We start from the raw sequence: 18,353 nt of genomic DNA, 5'->3' as shown, positions 1-18,353 counted from the left end.
ACTATCTATCTCTGTAACCATTATTCACAGACTTGTTTCACTGTTATTTCTATAGCCAGTTCCAACTCAAAGACGGATCAAAGCAGCAGTTGCCTAGGAAGCAGCACTGTGGAGTAAACTATATTAATAATTGTGGTTATGCCGATTTTGAGTCATGATACATCTATGACTATATAGACTGTAAATGACTTAATGTTGTCAATGAGTAGTACTGTTTGGTGGAAATTAAAAGTGAAGTGTAAAGTTGATGAAAAAGATAAGTGATAAGTGAAAACCCTCCATTAAACATAGTTCGGACCAGGCTTTTTGAAAATTAAAAGCACTTATGCTGTCAGGTGTGGACAGCATAGTATAGTATAGTATAGCATAGTAATAATACAAATCATAGGGGAAACCTAAACTGCATTCCATTCCACAGTGTACATAAAAAAGTACTCCCTGTTCAGGGAAACCTCGGGAACGTCCCTCGACAGAATTTCTCCATTATGAACACCCTGCAACGTCACCAAGGCAGAGATCACTTCCTCTGTTTACCCCGGAAACGTAACTTGTGAATAAATGTGATTTTGAATAATTTACAAGATGTACGGTGTCATTACTAAGGACATTTATATTAGATTTACAGATGATCTCTATAAACTCATATCTGCAAATGAATGTGGAATCTGTAGGCAACAGGACATTGGTTTTAACATTTAAGTAGTATCCACTTACTACCAGGAAGAAAGTATAACTCATTTCAAAATTTGTGTCTCTCAGAAAATGTCTGAAATTTGATTATAGGCTGGCATGGCCCTCCCTGATTAATCAAATCTGCTTAAATTACTGCAGGCATGAACCTGCACAGGCCAGATCAATGCCCTCTGTCACAGCCGTCCTGCTTGGGTAAGGGGAATTAAGGAGGTTAGGACAGGAAGTAGGAAAAATAATGGACACAAAAAAGGGCAATTGAATATGCGGAGTGGAGAGAGGGGAAAGACATGAAATGTATGGGTGACAAAGTGAGGTTGTGAGAGAACAGAGGAGATGTAAGAGGGAAATATAAAAAGCAAGAAAGAGGCTCACAGATGGGAGACCCAAACTACTATAACTTCAAGGTGAGGATCATTGCTGTGCATTGCTTAAAAGGAACACGCCGACTTATTGGGACTTTAGCTTATTCACCGTAACCCCCAGAGTAAGACAAGTCGATAAATACCCTTCTCGTGTCCGTGCGTGTTCTAACACTGTCTGACGGTTCCATCGGTAGCTTAGCCTAGCACAGAACCTGCAGGTAACTGGTTCCAACTAGCCTACTGCTCCGAATAAGTGACAAAATAATGCCAACATGTTCCTATTTACATTTTGTGATTTGTAGAGTCACAGCGTGTAAAAAAAACAACGTAACATGAGACACAGCCATCTTCTAACCGTAAACAAACTGGGAACTATATTCTCAGAAAGGCGAAGCTCTGCTACTTCTGCTACTTGGGCGGAGTGATATGCTTTGCAGCAAGCCTTTTCTCACCATTTCTTCTAAAGCTTATTGTGCTTTGCCTTAGCTTTCAGTAGGTGTACTTAAGCTACACGACAAGGAATGGAATATGGACTGGGAAAAAAAGAGGATAATGTAGTTATATAGAGACAACTCGAGCCATCTGAAAGAACACGTCCAAGATAAACTCAATTAAGAAAAGAATAGAAACTTCAGCCTAAACACACCCCGTCTAATACCAGTTGTTAAAACAGCCTTGTGAGACAAATGAATGTGGATTTTCTAAAAATCCTGTGGGCGGTGGAAGTATTATTCAAGCTGATTTGTGTTACATTACACTAGACTATTATTAACCCTGGTTTGTCTGTGCATCTTCGATTAGGAGTTAAAATGGAGATTACTGGGTCAACTGAGACAACACGGCTATTACGGATTATTGATTAGAGGTTGTTCCTCTTCGCAGTGGGACAGCCCATATCATCATGAGGAATATCGTCTGAGTGGGCCAGCTGCTAGCAGTACACAATCGTTGCCATAGGGATGGTCTCTAGGGAGACAGCTGTGGCCTTTTAGCAGCAGCCACACAGCACACAGAAGGTCATTCCTTACCTAAGGTACCTTTCTCCGACTGTCCATCACAGATAGTTTCCAGGCAACCGGTCTAAAGCTTTTTGGTTTGTTTGTTTTTTTCCAGGAAGCAATGCACCCTCTCAGTATTTCTTCTTGCCATTTCGGTTGCAAAATAACAGATGAATTGGAAGAACATGGAAACATGGACAATTATAAAGCACAAGCGTACAATGTGAGAGGTTCAGTAAAGGAGGCAAAAAGAGACTATAGGAAGAAAATGGATCTACAATTTCAGCAGAACAACCCCAAAAGCATGTGGCAAGGTCTAAGAACTATGACAGTTCACCTCCTCCTTGTCAAGTGCTGATGCACCTATAGCAAGTCAGCTAAACACATTTTATGCTTGCTCTGAGGCCATCGGCAGCCAACAAACAAAAACAGCTGAAGCAGAGGTTAATGGACGGTGGGTGCACCTCTCACCCCAATCTCCCTGTCCTAACATGACATCAGGAGAGCTTTCAAGCATGGGATCACCAAGAAAGCAGCAGGACCTGACTTTGTCAGTGGGCTGGCCCTCAAACTGTGTGCTGACCAGTGTTGGGTACTGTAATCAGATTACATTTGTCTGCAAATAATAAGTAAAGTAATGTAACACATTACTGTTGATAACCCAGTAATCACATAGCAGTTACTAATACATTTTTTTTTTAATTTTAAACTTTTGCGTTACTGGTTCTTGAACTATCTGCATAACGGGAGGAGAGAAAAACAAACATCCCTTCTTGTGTGTGTTTGCGTAACACTCATCTGAGGAGACGGAGACATTTGTTTTTGGCAGAGCCACCACTTAAGACATCTTTTGAGGGGTGGAGGTATGCCCATTACTTCAAATTAGTTACGCGAAAGGACAAAAACTTGATTGTAAAGTTTAAATTGTGCCCTGGTCACAAACACCTCTCCACCGCCAAAAACACAACAGCCAATCTAAGCTGTTGCTAAAGACCCCCGAACCCTGAGACACTGATGAAAAGAGCATGTTGCCAACACCAGCCAAGCAGCCAACTTGATTTTCAACAGCAGGTAAAGTAGTGGAAAAAATGTTGCCTGTTTCAACAGTGGAATCTCTGTCTTTCCGAAACATACTGGGTAAAATACAGGTTATAAAGAGCGGACGACCGCCAGTACTGTAGCCTTGTTTTTGACTAATTTTGGGCTGATGTACACAACTTTGTTGTCAGCATTATGGTATTAAAGAGCATAAAAGAGAGATCTTGTTTATGTCCATATTATAATAAGGATTTGTGTTGATCTGGATGTTTAACTTTATGGTGCATCTCAGGTGATGTTATGGAGTAATCCAAAAGTAATGTAACTAGTAGTGTAGTCTATATACACAACATATATATATATATATATGTATATATATATATATGTATATATATATATATATACATATATATATGTATATATATATATATATATATATATATATGTATATATATATACCAATTCCAATATTTATGTCTGAAAATACATATTTCTAATACGTCAAAAAATATCGTTAAGACGCTAATGTCAGCTGCCGATCAAGTTAAGCCAATGTTTGTGTAGGTGTGTGTGTGTGTGTGTGTGTGTGTGTGTGTGTGTGTGTGTGTGTGTGTGTGTGTGTGTGTTAAACAGTGTGAATGAACGTTACGGCGCTAATGTCAGCTGCCGATCAAGTTAAACTAATGTGTGTGTGTTTTTGTGTGTGTGGGTTGCCCGCCACTATACTTAAGACTCAACGTGTCTCTAGTTTCTGTGGAATTATCTACAACCAATACAGCACTACAAAGAAATTAATTTGTTATTAGTTCCTGGTTTTTCTACATCCATACAATATTTGCATTTATTTCGGCTCTCGGGGCTTTTACAGTTTGTTGTAAGGCTGTGGTAAGTACCATTTTATAGATAGTGCTCTAACTCTTTGTAAAAGTTCTCCATAGTTCTTCTTGGTTATATCCGATCCGAAGACCCGGGAAAACAACGCCTGTAAACTCTATAGCCATTCACAATCTGCTACGTCATCATACCAACGTACAGCCAATCATGTACTGTGACGTCACCGACAAACGCAGGGCCCCGAGCAGTTCTGACCACCCGAGCACATCTGGTACCTACACCGGTATTCACAATGATATTCAACCTGTCACTAGCTCAGTCTGTCATACCTATGTGCTTCAAGAAGTCCACCATCATTCCTGTGCCCAAGAAAACAAGACCAGCCTGCCTGAATGACTATCGCCCAGTGGCCCTCACCTCTGTAGTGATGGAATGCTATGAACAACTGGTCAAGGATTACATCTGCTCCTCACTACCCAGCACAGTGGACCCATTACAGTTTGCCTACCGTCCCAACCATTTAACGGAAGACACCATAGCACACATCCTCCACACACCACCCTATCTCACCTGGTAAAGAAAGGAAGCTACATGCGAGGTTGCTGTTCATTGACTACCAGCCAGCACGGAGATGCTCAAGAGGAGCTTCTACCCTTAGGCCACTAGGATCCTAAATGAGGACACTGCCTAAGACTGCCCCTGTAGCTGACAGCCTGATCTAGCACCTTTAACTAACTGTACAACAGTTTCACTGATCTGGGTATGGTCACTCTTTTTAAAATCAAATACTCAACTACACTGTCTGTGCTAGGATGAGAACAATGTACACTCAACCAGAATGTGCATGTTGGGCACGGTACACAGCTGGCATGGGTTAGTTATGAAACATGATTACTCAAACAAAAAAGTGTTTATTGCCATTAGGAGCAGTAGAAACAAGCTGTGGACACATCACTGGCATATTGTTACCTGTTAAAGTTGGTGAAAATGTTAGCAAACAGTTGCCTATTAACACATCCAGCCGATACAGAGCAACATTAGCATTCATTACCTGGACAATGTGAGTCCAATAGCTTCATGGCGAATATGAGCTGCCCCTTTCACATATAAAAAGTCATGTTAATTACATTGATTAAAGCTGCTATGATATTATATAAATATGTAATTTGTAAAGTTCATAATTTTTTTATTTTCTTGTTTATTTTTGTTCTTTATTTTGCTGGTACATTTAGATACATTTAGAAATAGCTACATTTTATGCACCCAACATCACACTGTGCAACAGAGCTAGAGGCAAGCTATGTCATGCTGTGAATATGTGACAAAATATGTGATTACATATTATAACACATTGTTCTGTAATAGCATAGAATATAGTTGACATTAAAGAGCCATCCATTTAAACCATAACTAACTAGCTGGCTCATCAGCCATGTGGTGTGCAAATGTGTGTGTTTCGTACTAGAATACCTCTTAATCTTATATCTTTCTTGTGTTTTGTCTGGATTTGCTACAACACATCTTTTGACCATCGCCCTCATTTGATAATTATCAAAACCGGCAGTGGCGCAACTACCCAGTGTCAGAGGGGTATGCAGCAACAATTTAGGCCCCCCCAAAAAAAACAAAAGTGCCGGACATCATCATGTATGGGCTTTAAATAATAAAGGTTTATTTTAAAGTATATCAGCGACGTTAACGGTTGCCCAGTTGCCCTTGGCAACCAAATTGTGACAATTGGAAACCCAATCATCACCCCTGGTTGATGTGATTTGAGTGGTGGTGGCTTTCCATCTCTGTCTGCACTATTTCTTCCCCCAAAAAGGACACAGTGAATATGTTGGTCAACACAACTTCAAACCATACTGGACATTTAGTTTTGTGTGGTCTAATAGAACTCCTACCTGATGTCATTACTGGTCTCATCTCTACGTGATGTCATCACTGGTCTCATCTCTACTTGATGCTATCGCCAACCTCATGTCTGTCTCATTCACTCCTTGCCTGTGTTCTTCTCCACTAAGACATAATATCAAACAAACATTATGTAATAGATTTTTCATTAGTTTTTCCATATTAATAATATTAAGAAATGAATCTGTTGGTATCAAGTGGCTCCCCCTACACTTCCACCTGATGTTAGACCTACCTGTTGCCTTCCCGTGTCTTTCCTGATCCACCATCCTCACACCTGAATGAAATATCACTGTTAAATATAGCAGCCTAAATTCAATTCTTAAATCAGCCTAGTGATGGCATCAGATAATACAACTATTATGCAGTAAGGTTGTGCTGCTGTTGAAATTACATTCACATTTTGGATTTTAAATATTTATATATTTTTTGTCATATTTATTTATTTTTCTTCTTGTCATTTATTATGCATGCTACCTTATATTTACCAGTTGTTATTTTACCTTAATAAAATTGAGATATGTCATGCATGGGATTGGTACCATAGGGTTTAACCAAAATCTAAATGTAGCTATCAGCAACACTGGTTTGCATTAAGCTAGCCGTAAACCCCACTTCAGCTGCTAGTGTTAGCAAACACACTAGTCTGTTAACATGAATATTTGCAAGCCTCCAAGTTTGGTAAATCTATGCATGATTCAATGATAAACCAGAGTTATAGCATTAGTTATGTTTTCCAGATTCTTGTCATTTATTGTACATGTTACCTTATATTTATCAGTTTTCAGCTCAGCAACCTTGGTTTTGCATATTGTAAGCTAGCTGTAAACCCCACTTTAGCTGCTAGTGTTAGCAAACACTACCTAGTCTGACAACAGTCTGTTAAAATGAATATTTGCAAGCCTCCAAGTTTGGTAGCAAATCTATGCATGATTCCATGGTAAACCCTCATTTGGCTGCTACATTTCCAGTGTTAGCAAACGCTAGCTAGTCTGTTAACATTAATATTTGCAAGCCTCCAAGCCCAGACGTCACACTTTGAATCCTACCTGTTGCCTCTCACCATCCACTTATTTAACTGCTGTCGCATCCCTGGACATGTCATCTTCTTTTCCCTCTTTCTTTTTCTATTTTTAGCCCCAACAGCTGTTTTGCTTTGCTCTTTTTCCATAGACGGCAACTTACTACTCGTACGCTCGCACCTGCTCACTCAGCACTCACAGCGCCCACCCGCTCCCTGCTCCCTCCCCCATGTCAACATTCTATGTCAGCATTCTATGATGGAATCTTATGAGACAGGGTGCCTACTCTAGCCTGTTAGTCCTCTAAAATGTTATATAATAACATTGAGGAAATGCAGAAATGAAAATTGAAAATACCAAAAAAAGATTTCTTTTTTTTTGTTTACCATTGCTTTCGCGCCCCCCATGGTGCTGCGCCCCTATGCGCCGCATATAGCGCATACCCACTTTTTGCGCCACTGAAAACCGGTTGATAAATATAGATAATTTAGTTTGCCATATTTTTCTTCACCTAAAAAAATTAATGGAAAATTATTTTAGCATTAAAGCTATAGTGCGTAGTTTCTGTCTCCCCCATGAGGAATTCTAAGTAATGACAACAAAACTGTCAGCGCATCCAAGTGATACAAGCCTTCCGTGACCACGCCATCTTGTTTCATTCTGTCAATACCCTCACTATGTGTAAGCCCAAGGTACTGTATATCTGCATGAGCAAATCCACTCTCGTGACTGAGCTTTTGTTAGCATAACTGATCCATAGCTGAGTCTGTCTTTGCATGAATGACCATGATGCAGTCTGTGGTAGTGTAGCAGCGACAGCAAAAAGACTGCCAGCAGGCACCCAGCTGGACTACCTCCAACAGTATCTACCCATATATGACTGACACACACACACACACACACACGCACACACACACACACACACACACACACAATTATATAACATTATTGAGTAGTGTTGCTGATGACTGCATGTTAGCTATGGTGACAGACATGGTTTGTGCTGAGGTTTTGGCTGTGAAGATGGACAAAATGCCCCACTAGGGAGCTTACCATACATTTCAGTATTCAAACAGAAAAGTGTCAATATGTGCAAATAAAATAGGGAAAAATGCTGAAAAAGTGAACATTGTGCCATTTTATAAGTGATTTCTCAGCTCATTTATATATACATAGTATATATAGTGAAAGGAGAGTGCTACCCAATGGTTCTTCATTTACACATGATGGTTCTTCTCTATGCTTAGTTCTTCATGTGTACTGTATCTAGTTTTCATATATAGAGGCAACAAATAGGTTTTCAAATATGAACTCATGTATGCTTATATAACACATCAATAAAGAGAAGGTGACAGTGTTCTCAATCACAAACCAAATGAGTGGTGTGTGACAAACTTTTTTAGCCTGAGAGCTACACTGAACTGAAACATTGTCAATAAACTGTAAATGCAGACTGTAGCAAGCAGGTTTCGCTCTATTTAACTAAAACTAATTTCAAGCCATTGAGGCTTTTAACAGAAGCAGCCATTATGTTGTGTCAGTTCCCCTCTGCCTGTCTGTCCACACTCCTGCAAATGGGCGTGTTGCCAAGACAACGGCTCACACACCTTGCCATCCAAGACCACCTGGGGGAGGCCTCCAAAGGACTAAATACACAAATGCGTGCATGAACATACAGTGCAAACAAAAAAACACATGGCCCCACACACACACACACACACACACACACACACACACCTCCTTATCTATTTTACACAACATTACACATGCATGCCCACATGTCTGCATAACCAAGACCAATCAGAGGGAGTATATTTGTATGAGTCAAGGCCATGCGAGTCCCCCTACAATACACAGCTGCATCCTTAAAGAATAAAAGCTGCAACAGGGACTTGAATGTAGTGCCTCACTGACACTCTTTACGTACATACAGTAAAGTGTCACAATAATCACATCTCAATAGATTCAATTCCAGAGGAGAGTTACCAGTAAAAAATATTGTGCTCATTTGCAGGCAAAAAAAAAACTCATCTAAAATAATGAGTGGGAAATGTGCAGAATGGCTGAGAAAGACAGAGATTGGGTGCATCTTTGTGTCAGAAAAACAAACAAAAGTGGGGTGGTGTGAGTGGAAAGTTTACCAGTTTCCTATACTGCTGTTTCTCTTGGCGCAGCGTGGCTACCTCAAGCTTCAGAGCTCGGTTTCTCTCCTCCAGCAATCGAAAGCGGTTCACATTGTAGACTGATTGTGCTGTAGTTTGCTGGGATGAAACTTCAAATCTTGTCTGCATGTGAGAAAATAAAGATGAGGAAAAATTACCAATATTAGACACTTCTGGTATTATTACTCATTATTCATTGTTTCATTATCATTATTATGAATTTTAGCTGTCATACTACTCCATGTAAAAATCTAACATAACTAATTAAACTAAATATACAGATACAAGTCTACAGCCTTGCTAGCAGCTCTGGACTTGAGCTTTGAGCTAAATGCTAACATCAGCATACTAACATGCTCATAATAACAATGCTAACATGCTGATGCTAAGGTTAATGTTTGACCTGTACCACAATTGTTAGCGTGTCAGCATGCTAATATTTGCTGATTAGCATCAAACTCAAAGTACAGCTGGATGTCATTAGTTTTGAAAGTATTAAGTCATAAACCAAAATACTGGACACATTAAAGTTATGACAATTTGTTCTTAGGGAAAGCATGAATGTATGTACCAAAATTCATGGCAATCCATTTCACTCAAAATCATAAACGTGAACCACATGGTGAACCTCATGGAAAAACTTTAGGGACTACCAAGGATACATTATTATTGCGACAACCAGATATCTGTACAAACTCACATGGCATTTCATCCAGTAGCTGTTGAGATATTTCAGTCCAAAGTGGTGGACCGTCTAGCTGACCAACAGACAGACCGACTAGTCGGTATATTAGCTTCTCTGCATTTGCTTCCTTTAAAATCCATGATTGAATTTAAAATCCTTCTCCTGACTTACCTCTTAAAGGTCAGGCACCTTCATATCTTAAAGAGCTCATAGTACCTTATTGTCCCACTAGAGCACTGCACTCCCAGAATGCAGAGTTACTTGTGGTTCTCTAAAAGTAGAATGGGAGCCGGCGCCTTTAGCTATCAGGCTCCTCTCCTGTGGAACCAGCTCCCAGTCTGGGTACGGGAGGCAGACACTGTCACCACATTTAGGAGTAAACGTGAAACTCTCCTCTTTGATAAAGCTTATAGTTAGGGAGTGAGCAGTTGCAGCATTCGCCTAGACCGGCGGGGGAGGGTGTATCGCTGCAGACACAGCACCCCTTCTCTTCTCTTCTTCTCTTAATAGTCGTCAGATTCATCTACCAACCCTTATAGAGATGGATCAGGTTTGCCTTGGACCAGCTCTTAATTATGCTCTTATAGTTTTAGACTGCTGGGGGACTTCCTTTTGACACACTGAGCTCCTCTCTCCTCTCTCTTTTCATCTGTGTGCATTCATGTCCCAGAAATGCTTGTTACTAACTTAGCTTCGGGAAGCTTATTCCCCGCAGTTTTCTCTGGATTAGGGTGGCACCGTAATCATGGTTGCTGCTCCGCGCCCTGCTATGCCCTGCAGTGCCCTGCTACGCCCTGCCACATCCTGCTATGCCCTGCAGTGCCCTACTACACCCTGTAACGCCCTGCTATGCCATTAACTACTACAACTACTATTTCTAGTCTTTAGGTTATCTTTATTGTGACTATAATTGCCACTGTTCATCATACCCCCAACCGGCACCGTCAGACACCGCCTACCAAGAGCCTGGGTCTGTCCGAGGTTTCTCCCTAAAAGGAAGTTGTCCTCACCACTCGAGGTTTCTGCCTAAAAGGGAGTTTTTCCCCACCACTGTTGCACAAAATGCTTGCTCTTGGGGGAATTACTGGAATTGTTGGGTCTTTGTTAATTATAGAGTGTGGTCTAGACCTACTCTATCTGTAAAGTGTCTTGAGATAACTCTTGTTATGATTTTATACTAGAAATAAAATTGAATTGAATTATAAAAATTATACATAAGGCAAAAAGGAGCACTTGATTAATAGAAGTTATGGAAGAGGGCATAGGGCTACTGTCAATCTTGCTTACAGTGATCTACAGGCTTTAGTTCCATCCCGTGGGGTCAGTCACAGCAAAAGGATTACCAGGCCTGAAAATGAAGCTGCTACTGCAACAGGTTTTGAGCCTCAGCAGGATTTGCCAGTCAGTGTTTTCCTCCTTAGAAGTTTTCTTGATGGGCTAGAACGGCCTTTGAAAGTGAATTTTCACTCTGACGCTTAAACCCTCCATGGAAATACACTGCATATCTGTAATAGGCAGGCCGGAAGCTTCTCTTGAGGTCTGCGAATAGTCTTGTATTGCTCAGTTAGTTTTCCTTCATGCCAGACATCTATTTGCACAATTTGATGGCACTTTTTTGAGTTCACAATTGTCTTGTTTTGGAATGGAACTGCTCTGCTGTCTATCTCGTGCTTGTCAAATTTTACAATAACTTGGAGGCCACCAGAGGGGCTGCAGATAGTGCAGAAAGCTGTGCAGCTGTTTGGCTGAGGTAAGGGGGAAGCTGATTTAGGATAAGTGCATGTAAACTCTGCCTATGCCTCCTGAAATTAAACACCCCCAGGAAAGAACTCTTCCCTATGAGTTAATCTAAAAAATGGATTAGATGCTCCACTCCAGAATATCTACTTTTAGTAATATAAATGTATGAATAGAATAGAAACATTTTGGAGAGCTACAATCTGAAATCCCAAATAGGGTGTAGTCTTCCCATTTGCCTCCTGAAAAAGCACACTTAGCCAGCCCAACCACTCCAATATTAACACATCTATAAAAAGAAAAATATTAACACCTGAGACACAATAAATCTGTGCTGCATTACCCTGATGCCTGTTCACTTTTCTCTTTATCTCTGCTCTCTCTGTGAAATGTAAATTACCCTTTTCCACTTGGAGGAGAATTAAAGAAGAGGTGAAAAAACCAGCCCATTGTTCTCTTCTGAATACTTTTTCCTTGTAGTAACGCCTGAACAGCCAACAGATGGTTTCTAATATCAGTTTATACCGGTATTACTCTGATATATCAATTAGCACGTTAGCAGAGCATTTGGTATCTTGTCAGGCACACAAAAGAAATCACACATACATAAATAACAACCAGTTCCCCTGACTGCAAGCCAGACTATCATCCTCCACACACAAAATAAATACAAAAAACAAAGTTGCAGGCAATATGTCAGTTAACACAGCCAGCCAACGCTATAAAAGCCAGTATGATGGAACTGCCAAGCAGACAGAAAGAGCCAGATACACCTGCTAATACGGCAGACCTGCCAAGCAGACAAGATAGACCCACCAGTGTAATATGGTGGACTTTCCAAGAACAGAGAGATAGATAGACCTGCCAACCAGTACTGTGGGTTTTTCCAAACAGACAGATAGACATTCAGTCAGCCTATTTATGAGTGAGATATTAGGCCATATGGACATCCATGGGAGAAATGATTTATGAGTCATTTAGACCAGAAAACCACTGGGGCAAAAACGGAATGTGTGAATTGGGAAAGGGCTATATTCTAGTCTGGGGAATGGTTTTTACATTACTGTGTGAGTATGGTACATTTCATGTGTTATATTCAGAGCTTTGTGTGTAAATCAGGAGGTCCTGGAACACAGAAATGGGTCTGAAGGCGGGTCAGGGGGAGAGAAAACATCACAAACGCATCAAAAATCGTGCCTTTCACTTGGAGACATCATCCTTTGCCTTGCTGCCCTGACAGGAGCTGCGTCAGAGTTGGGAATTATGACGCACTTGTGCACTCTGGGGCCACAAGAAATACCGACAACATCTCCTGCTAAATGTGAGCCAGGAGGGGAGGAATTTAAAGGGACACAGTCAAAAGGTACAGAGAAACATTCTGGGCCATGCATCCACTCCCATAAATACATCGTCTCACACACTTTCTAAATGCCAGCCTTAACAATTAATTGTGGATCAGCAGATGGCAATTACATGCATTGTTACAAATGCATCAAATATGTTGCATTCATTCATCCAGTCATTATGTAATGGAACACTGGTAACCTGTATTTTTTTGTTTTCCATACGCTTCGTCTTGTTTGGTAAAAAGGTCCACATCATTACACTGCTGTGGATGACCATAAGATAAGAGATATTCCAATACAAGTTTTTTCGTTCCCTTCCCGTTTCCTTATTCTGATGCGTGAACTTTCGGCAGATACCGAGTACTGATCCGATACCAGCGAGTTAAAGCAGTATGAAGCTGTATACTACTAACCCGGTATGGATATGATATGATTGCTATCATTGTTATATGGCCTGGCTCAGGTTAAACCCTTTGTAAAACATAAACATGTACATACAGAGAATGAATGCCACAGAACATTGTTTTATTATCTAGTTTGAAAGTCAGTCAAAAATAACATAAATAAACTACCTTAAAGTAGTAAAATAGTGTATGAATAAGTAGATCGAGAATGTGTGAAAGGATAAGAAAGCTTTGTTTAATAGAGAAAGACTGCACACTAAGCAGAAAGAATGAGATAGAGAAGACCCCGTGCCAGTAAAACTGTGTTTAATATTAGGTCTGTCTCTTCCTTTTCACAGTGGGACAAACACAAAAATAATAATTTAACAAGTGTTTGTCTACAACTATTACAAATATCTCATAAGTTGCTCTTATCCAACCCAAGCACTGTATTAAAAAATGGCATGTTTCCTCATTCATGTCTTTTAATATTATTGAATGAAGCTAGTCCTTGTCAAGGGGTCAGTCACAAGTAAAAGATTACTCGAGCTATGAATGAAGTTTTGACTGGAGGTAAGACGGGACCGAGACAGCTTTTAGGAAATATCAAACAGACATTCTGGCCTAATGGAAACTGACTTCCAAGACCTACTAGTGGTTGCAAATAAAGGCCATGTGAAAAAGGTTTGAGGTAACGCCTACTCAACAGTACATGCCCCCTCAGATGTGATTCAGACATACAGCGCTGAGAGGAAAAGTCAACGATAATGGAAATTTAACCACGTGTTGATCAATAAACCTATTGAATTGGAATAGCTAGGCAACTACTGTTGAAGGTGATGTCTGTTTTCCCTAGTATCATTTAATGATCTATAGTCCATGTCCTCCACATTGGTTCAGTTTGCTAGGTTAATATTTTGATTATCATCGTTGATTTTTGTCACACAATGTAAGATGTTTTAACCACTTCAGATGCTATATCAAATGCACATTATTATTTGTGGCCTTCTTCCAAATGCACATTATTATTTGTGGCCTTCTTCCAAAGAGAGAAATTATTTTTGTGTTCACCAATCACAATACAAAAGGTCCAAGTCAGTGCATGGCTCAAAGGCATGTCGGCGGAGCAGAAACCTGGTCAAAATGGGAGTTTAACTTTAGTACACAGGGGCAGCACACTTTACAGGCCGCGATTCAATGAGATGTTCATGGACACATTGCTGGAAAAACTAAAATCCTACAAAAACAACAATTCATTCCTATGAAAGCAACATCTGCAGAAGCATATTTCTCACTAGCAAGAAAAAAAATAACATACGGGAAACTTCATTTCTGTGAATTGTTCTGACAGCACCAATGATGGGTACACTGTGAACGGATTATCCATTTAAAACTGATGAACACCTATAGGCTGGGGTAACTGTTTGTTAAGCAAAGCAGATAATGTGGGTAGCTATTAAGAGGTTACAGCATATAATTATGTAATAGGGGCTTTTTTAGTACTTTATGCTGTGCACAGTTTGGCTGTCCTCCACTTTCTGCAATAATGAATAGCTACAGATTTTAATTCACAATGACACCGAGAAATGCTTTGTGTGTTTTCATTCAATGGTTCACTTAAAAAATATATTTGTCTAGGATTTTATGGCAATTCAGCTTTGTTGGATGACTTATGGTGGACAAACACAGGAGAATGGATTAGGAAAGCAGCATGCGGTGGCTGGCTTCGAACCAAGGGCATTGTGGTTAAGTGCCGTGTGCTCAGCCAACCGACCCACCAGGGTTACCCAAGGTAATCTTATTTTGACTAGGGGTTATTTAAATAGATTGCCATATCGCCATCTGGTGTGTGAGTGAAATACTAGCATCGGTGGTGCCTGATGCAGTCAGCCGTGGATGTACAGCTATTGACCTGCCATTAAACAGATTTTCAAAGAAGAGAAAATCAGTCTTTTCAAGCCTACCAAGCTACTCTTGTCTAGCATAAGTGTTGTTATAAATTGTGTTTCACTTGGAGTGGGATATAGACTGTTATAAATCTAGAGTCAACTACTCAGGAGAGAAATAAATCACTATCGTTCACTAACAGTCGCTGCTTCTCATTAAGGGAATACATGTTATCTTGTGTTGTACTAAATCTCTGAGAAGCACAGCAGCTAACAGCAGCATCCAGTCCATCACTTGTGTGTTTTGAGATTTAAGAAAACCAACAGTATCAAAATGTCTAAAAAAAAAAAAGGGGACTGGGACAGCTGTGCGTACAGACATGTATTTTTCTTTTGCTGATACAGATAATGACTATGTCCCTACCTTAAAGGCAGTAGTACCCCTTTTGTCCCAATATGACTCTCTTCCCTTCTCGTCACATCACAAGCTGGCAGTGAAGGCGGAGGTGACGCGTCCTCCCGAATGCACGTGTATACCGGTACAATGAGCGTTTCCGATCTGTTGCTTAATAGCTTGCCTAGTCTGTATGCCACTGTAACAATCTGGAAGTCTCACCCTAACAGTGAAAGCAAACAAAAAGAAGCTACAGTAGCTCACACACACTCCCTGAGCCCAGCCCTTAATGTGTTAACACTTCCTCTCATGCTCTCTACTCTTTCCTCCAGTCGCGCTTTAAAAATCCCCCCTCCATTCTTTTCCGCTCTCTGTCTCACTCATACGCAGACATGTGCGCGCCGTGTTCAACTGACCAACAACAACATTACACAAAAAATAGACATGTGGAGACGGCTTTTATTTAAATGGTCAGTGTCAATCTGTAGAGCAGTGACGTGTAAATCATTACATCACAAATGAGCTTTTTACATATGCCAAGCAGAGCAGATCCTGGTACAGCATCCCTGTCTCCTCTGTATCTTACTTTCAAACAGACAGATAAGATAATGGTTTTCTGTTTTGCTGACGGAAGAAACGATCCATACATCACTTCAGCCCACATTTATACATATACATGATATCTCACTACGTTTCAGGCATTAGTGTTTTCCTTGGTACTTGGAACTTTTCCTCTAGCATCAAATCAAATCTACACTGTCATGTTCCTTGACAGACCTCAGATATGACCATCCCTTTGCTCTCTTCACCTCCTCTAAATCCCTCAAATTGAATCAGTTTGGTGGGTTTTAGTGAGGTTGCATCAGCAGCAGGCATTCAATGTATTCTGTCGATAGGCGTCCTCCGTTTAACAGCGGGACGGAGGGGAGGACAGAGGAGAGGACAGAAAGAAAGAGACACTAAGTGTGCGTGAGTGAGAAGAGAAAGTAGAACGTACGCTCTGTTCCACTCTGTTGCCTAGCAACCATTGCTCACTGTCTGTTCCCATCCTTACTGTAGACGCATTACTCTCGTTGTGAATTGGTTTTCAGCCATGACATGAAGCCCTGCAAGACCAGGGTTCCGGAACAGACGGAAACTGAATTGGGCAGAAATATGCAATGACCCCTTTAAATATGCAAATAGCTGAAGGCAAGGTGTCATTTAACTACTTAAACAAGCTGCTGCCTTTGGAGCATGTCATGGCTTCTGTCTCAACTTGGTGGATTTTTAACACTGAAAAATGTGCTTTCAGAAGTATGCTGTCCTCTTCTGGCCATATGGAATAAAAGTAATGGCAGAAAAATCCAAACACCTGGGATGGTAATATTGAACACTTTCTTTGCACCTGGTGACACATGCCACTTGTTTTCCGGGAAGCTAACCAATTACATTTTGTAATAGAAAAACAAAATGGGGATGTATTGTTAAATGTGCATCTTACAAAAATAATTTAGAACATTTACATTAAAAAAGTGATTTGATATTTCACTTCAAGGCCTGAGTGTTCTCATTGAGCCATGGCAGTGCTTCTGTTTTTGTCAGTCAAAGATAGAGAGCCTATTACAATCTATCGTGTCAGGCAGCAAATCTGAATCAGGATACAGCATGCAAGTTGCCATCGAAGCTCCCAAAAACTTTGTTGTATAGGTAGATTTAAAAACACAAAAGCAGACAGGTGTGCATTTGTTAGGGTTGGATGGGGTAAAAGATTATTGAAAACAACAGATTTGCAGTCAAAAACACAAAACTATGTACTTTACAAATGGCAAGACAGGAGGAGCTGGATTGAGATTAAATAACATTTAGCAATAACATAGCGATGGTTCTGGAGTACAAAAATAGAAAATGTTGTTGCACTGGTTATAGCACACCCTGAAAAATCTTAAATGAACTTCTTGCTCTGCTTGTGTGTTCTACAGAAAATAAAGCAATCAGACCTTCCCAGTTATTAGATATTCCAATGAGGTGTAATTCTCACAACATTAAATTCTTCCTCGTAACGCTTGCAATTAGGTGGCCATTAAATGGCATATGCAGGGCTAAACATTTTGTCAAAGTATGAGTTGTTAAATTAAAAAGCTACACACCACAATTACTGCCACTGCATATACCTAGTACTGTGTTGTGAAGAGTGTATTGGAGAAGGTTGTTAACAAACTGCATCAGCAACTCCATCATCACGAGTGGAGAAAAGTCGATAACTCTAAAAACATCAGCATCTAATGTTACGTCATTATGATGTGTAATGAAGATCTGTCTGATCCTTTTTTCTAAAGACAGCCCATAAATGTGGTGCTTTATCCCCAGATTCCCCCCTCTCAAGTGGACTAATAACAGAGGAGGTTTGTTTTATGTTAGTAACAAGATGATTTCAATCATGGCTACTAGGAATATAAACTCTTACAGACAAGTTTGTATTCAAGGGCAAATTTCCCCCTCATAAAGTTTGATCACGGTACTCTTATCACGTAGTAGCAGTAGTAGAAACACAGGCCTACAGTGTGTGGTACCACAGTACCTTGCCCTTGGTGTGCAGGTGGTGACGGTGTAGGTTTCTGGCAGCGAGCATGGCCAGCTGTCTCTGGATCCACTGTAACTCCATATGAGACTGCCTCAGCCGCTCCTCCACGTTAGCACCAGACGTGTGATCCCGCATTATCACCTGCAAAACACACACAACCAGAGATTACACAGACTGAAGTCACACTGCAAACCTCACACCTCCATACAAACATACACTTACTGAACCACACACACACAAACAAAACCAAAACATAAAACTGAATGTGTGCAATATAAATGTACTGTGAGCAGATTACATTAAAGTATTTACTTTACATTCAGCAGATCTACCATT

The 18,353-nt window shown here is 40.4% G+C and overlaps 1 protein-coding gene across 1 annotated transcript in view; it reads right to left on the bottom strand.

The window, feature by feature from the left end:
* The window catches only part of LOC144531592 (RIMS-binding protein 2-like), a 72,853-nt gene that overhangs the window by 52,163 nt on the left and 2,337 nt on the right, over positions 1-18,353 (bottom strand). The window contains 2 exon segments of the mRNA XM_078271826.1: positions 9,003-9,146; positions 18,015-18,158. Coding sequence (XP_078127952.1) covers positions 9,003-9,146; positions 18,015-18,152 — 282 coding nt within the window. The 5' untranslated portion in view covers positions 18,153-18,158.

This window comes from Sander vitreus, chromosome 16 (genome assembly GCF_031162955.1).
Source record: "Sander vitreus isolate 19-12246 chromosome 16, sanVit1, whole genome shotgun sequence".
NCBI classification, from domain to species: Eukaryota; Metazoa; Chordata; class Actinopteri; order Perciformes; family Percidae; genus Sander; species Sander vitreus.
Note: the sequence above shows the minus strand (reverse complement) of the source record. Positions and strands in the feature narration are given on the sequence as shown.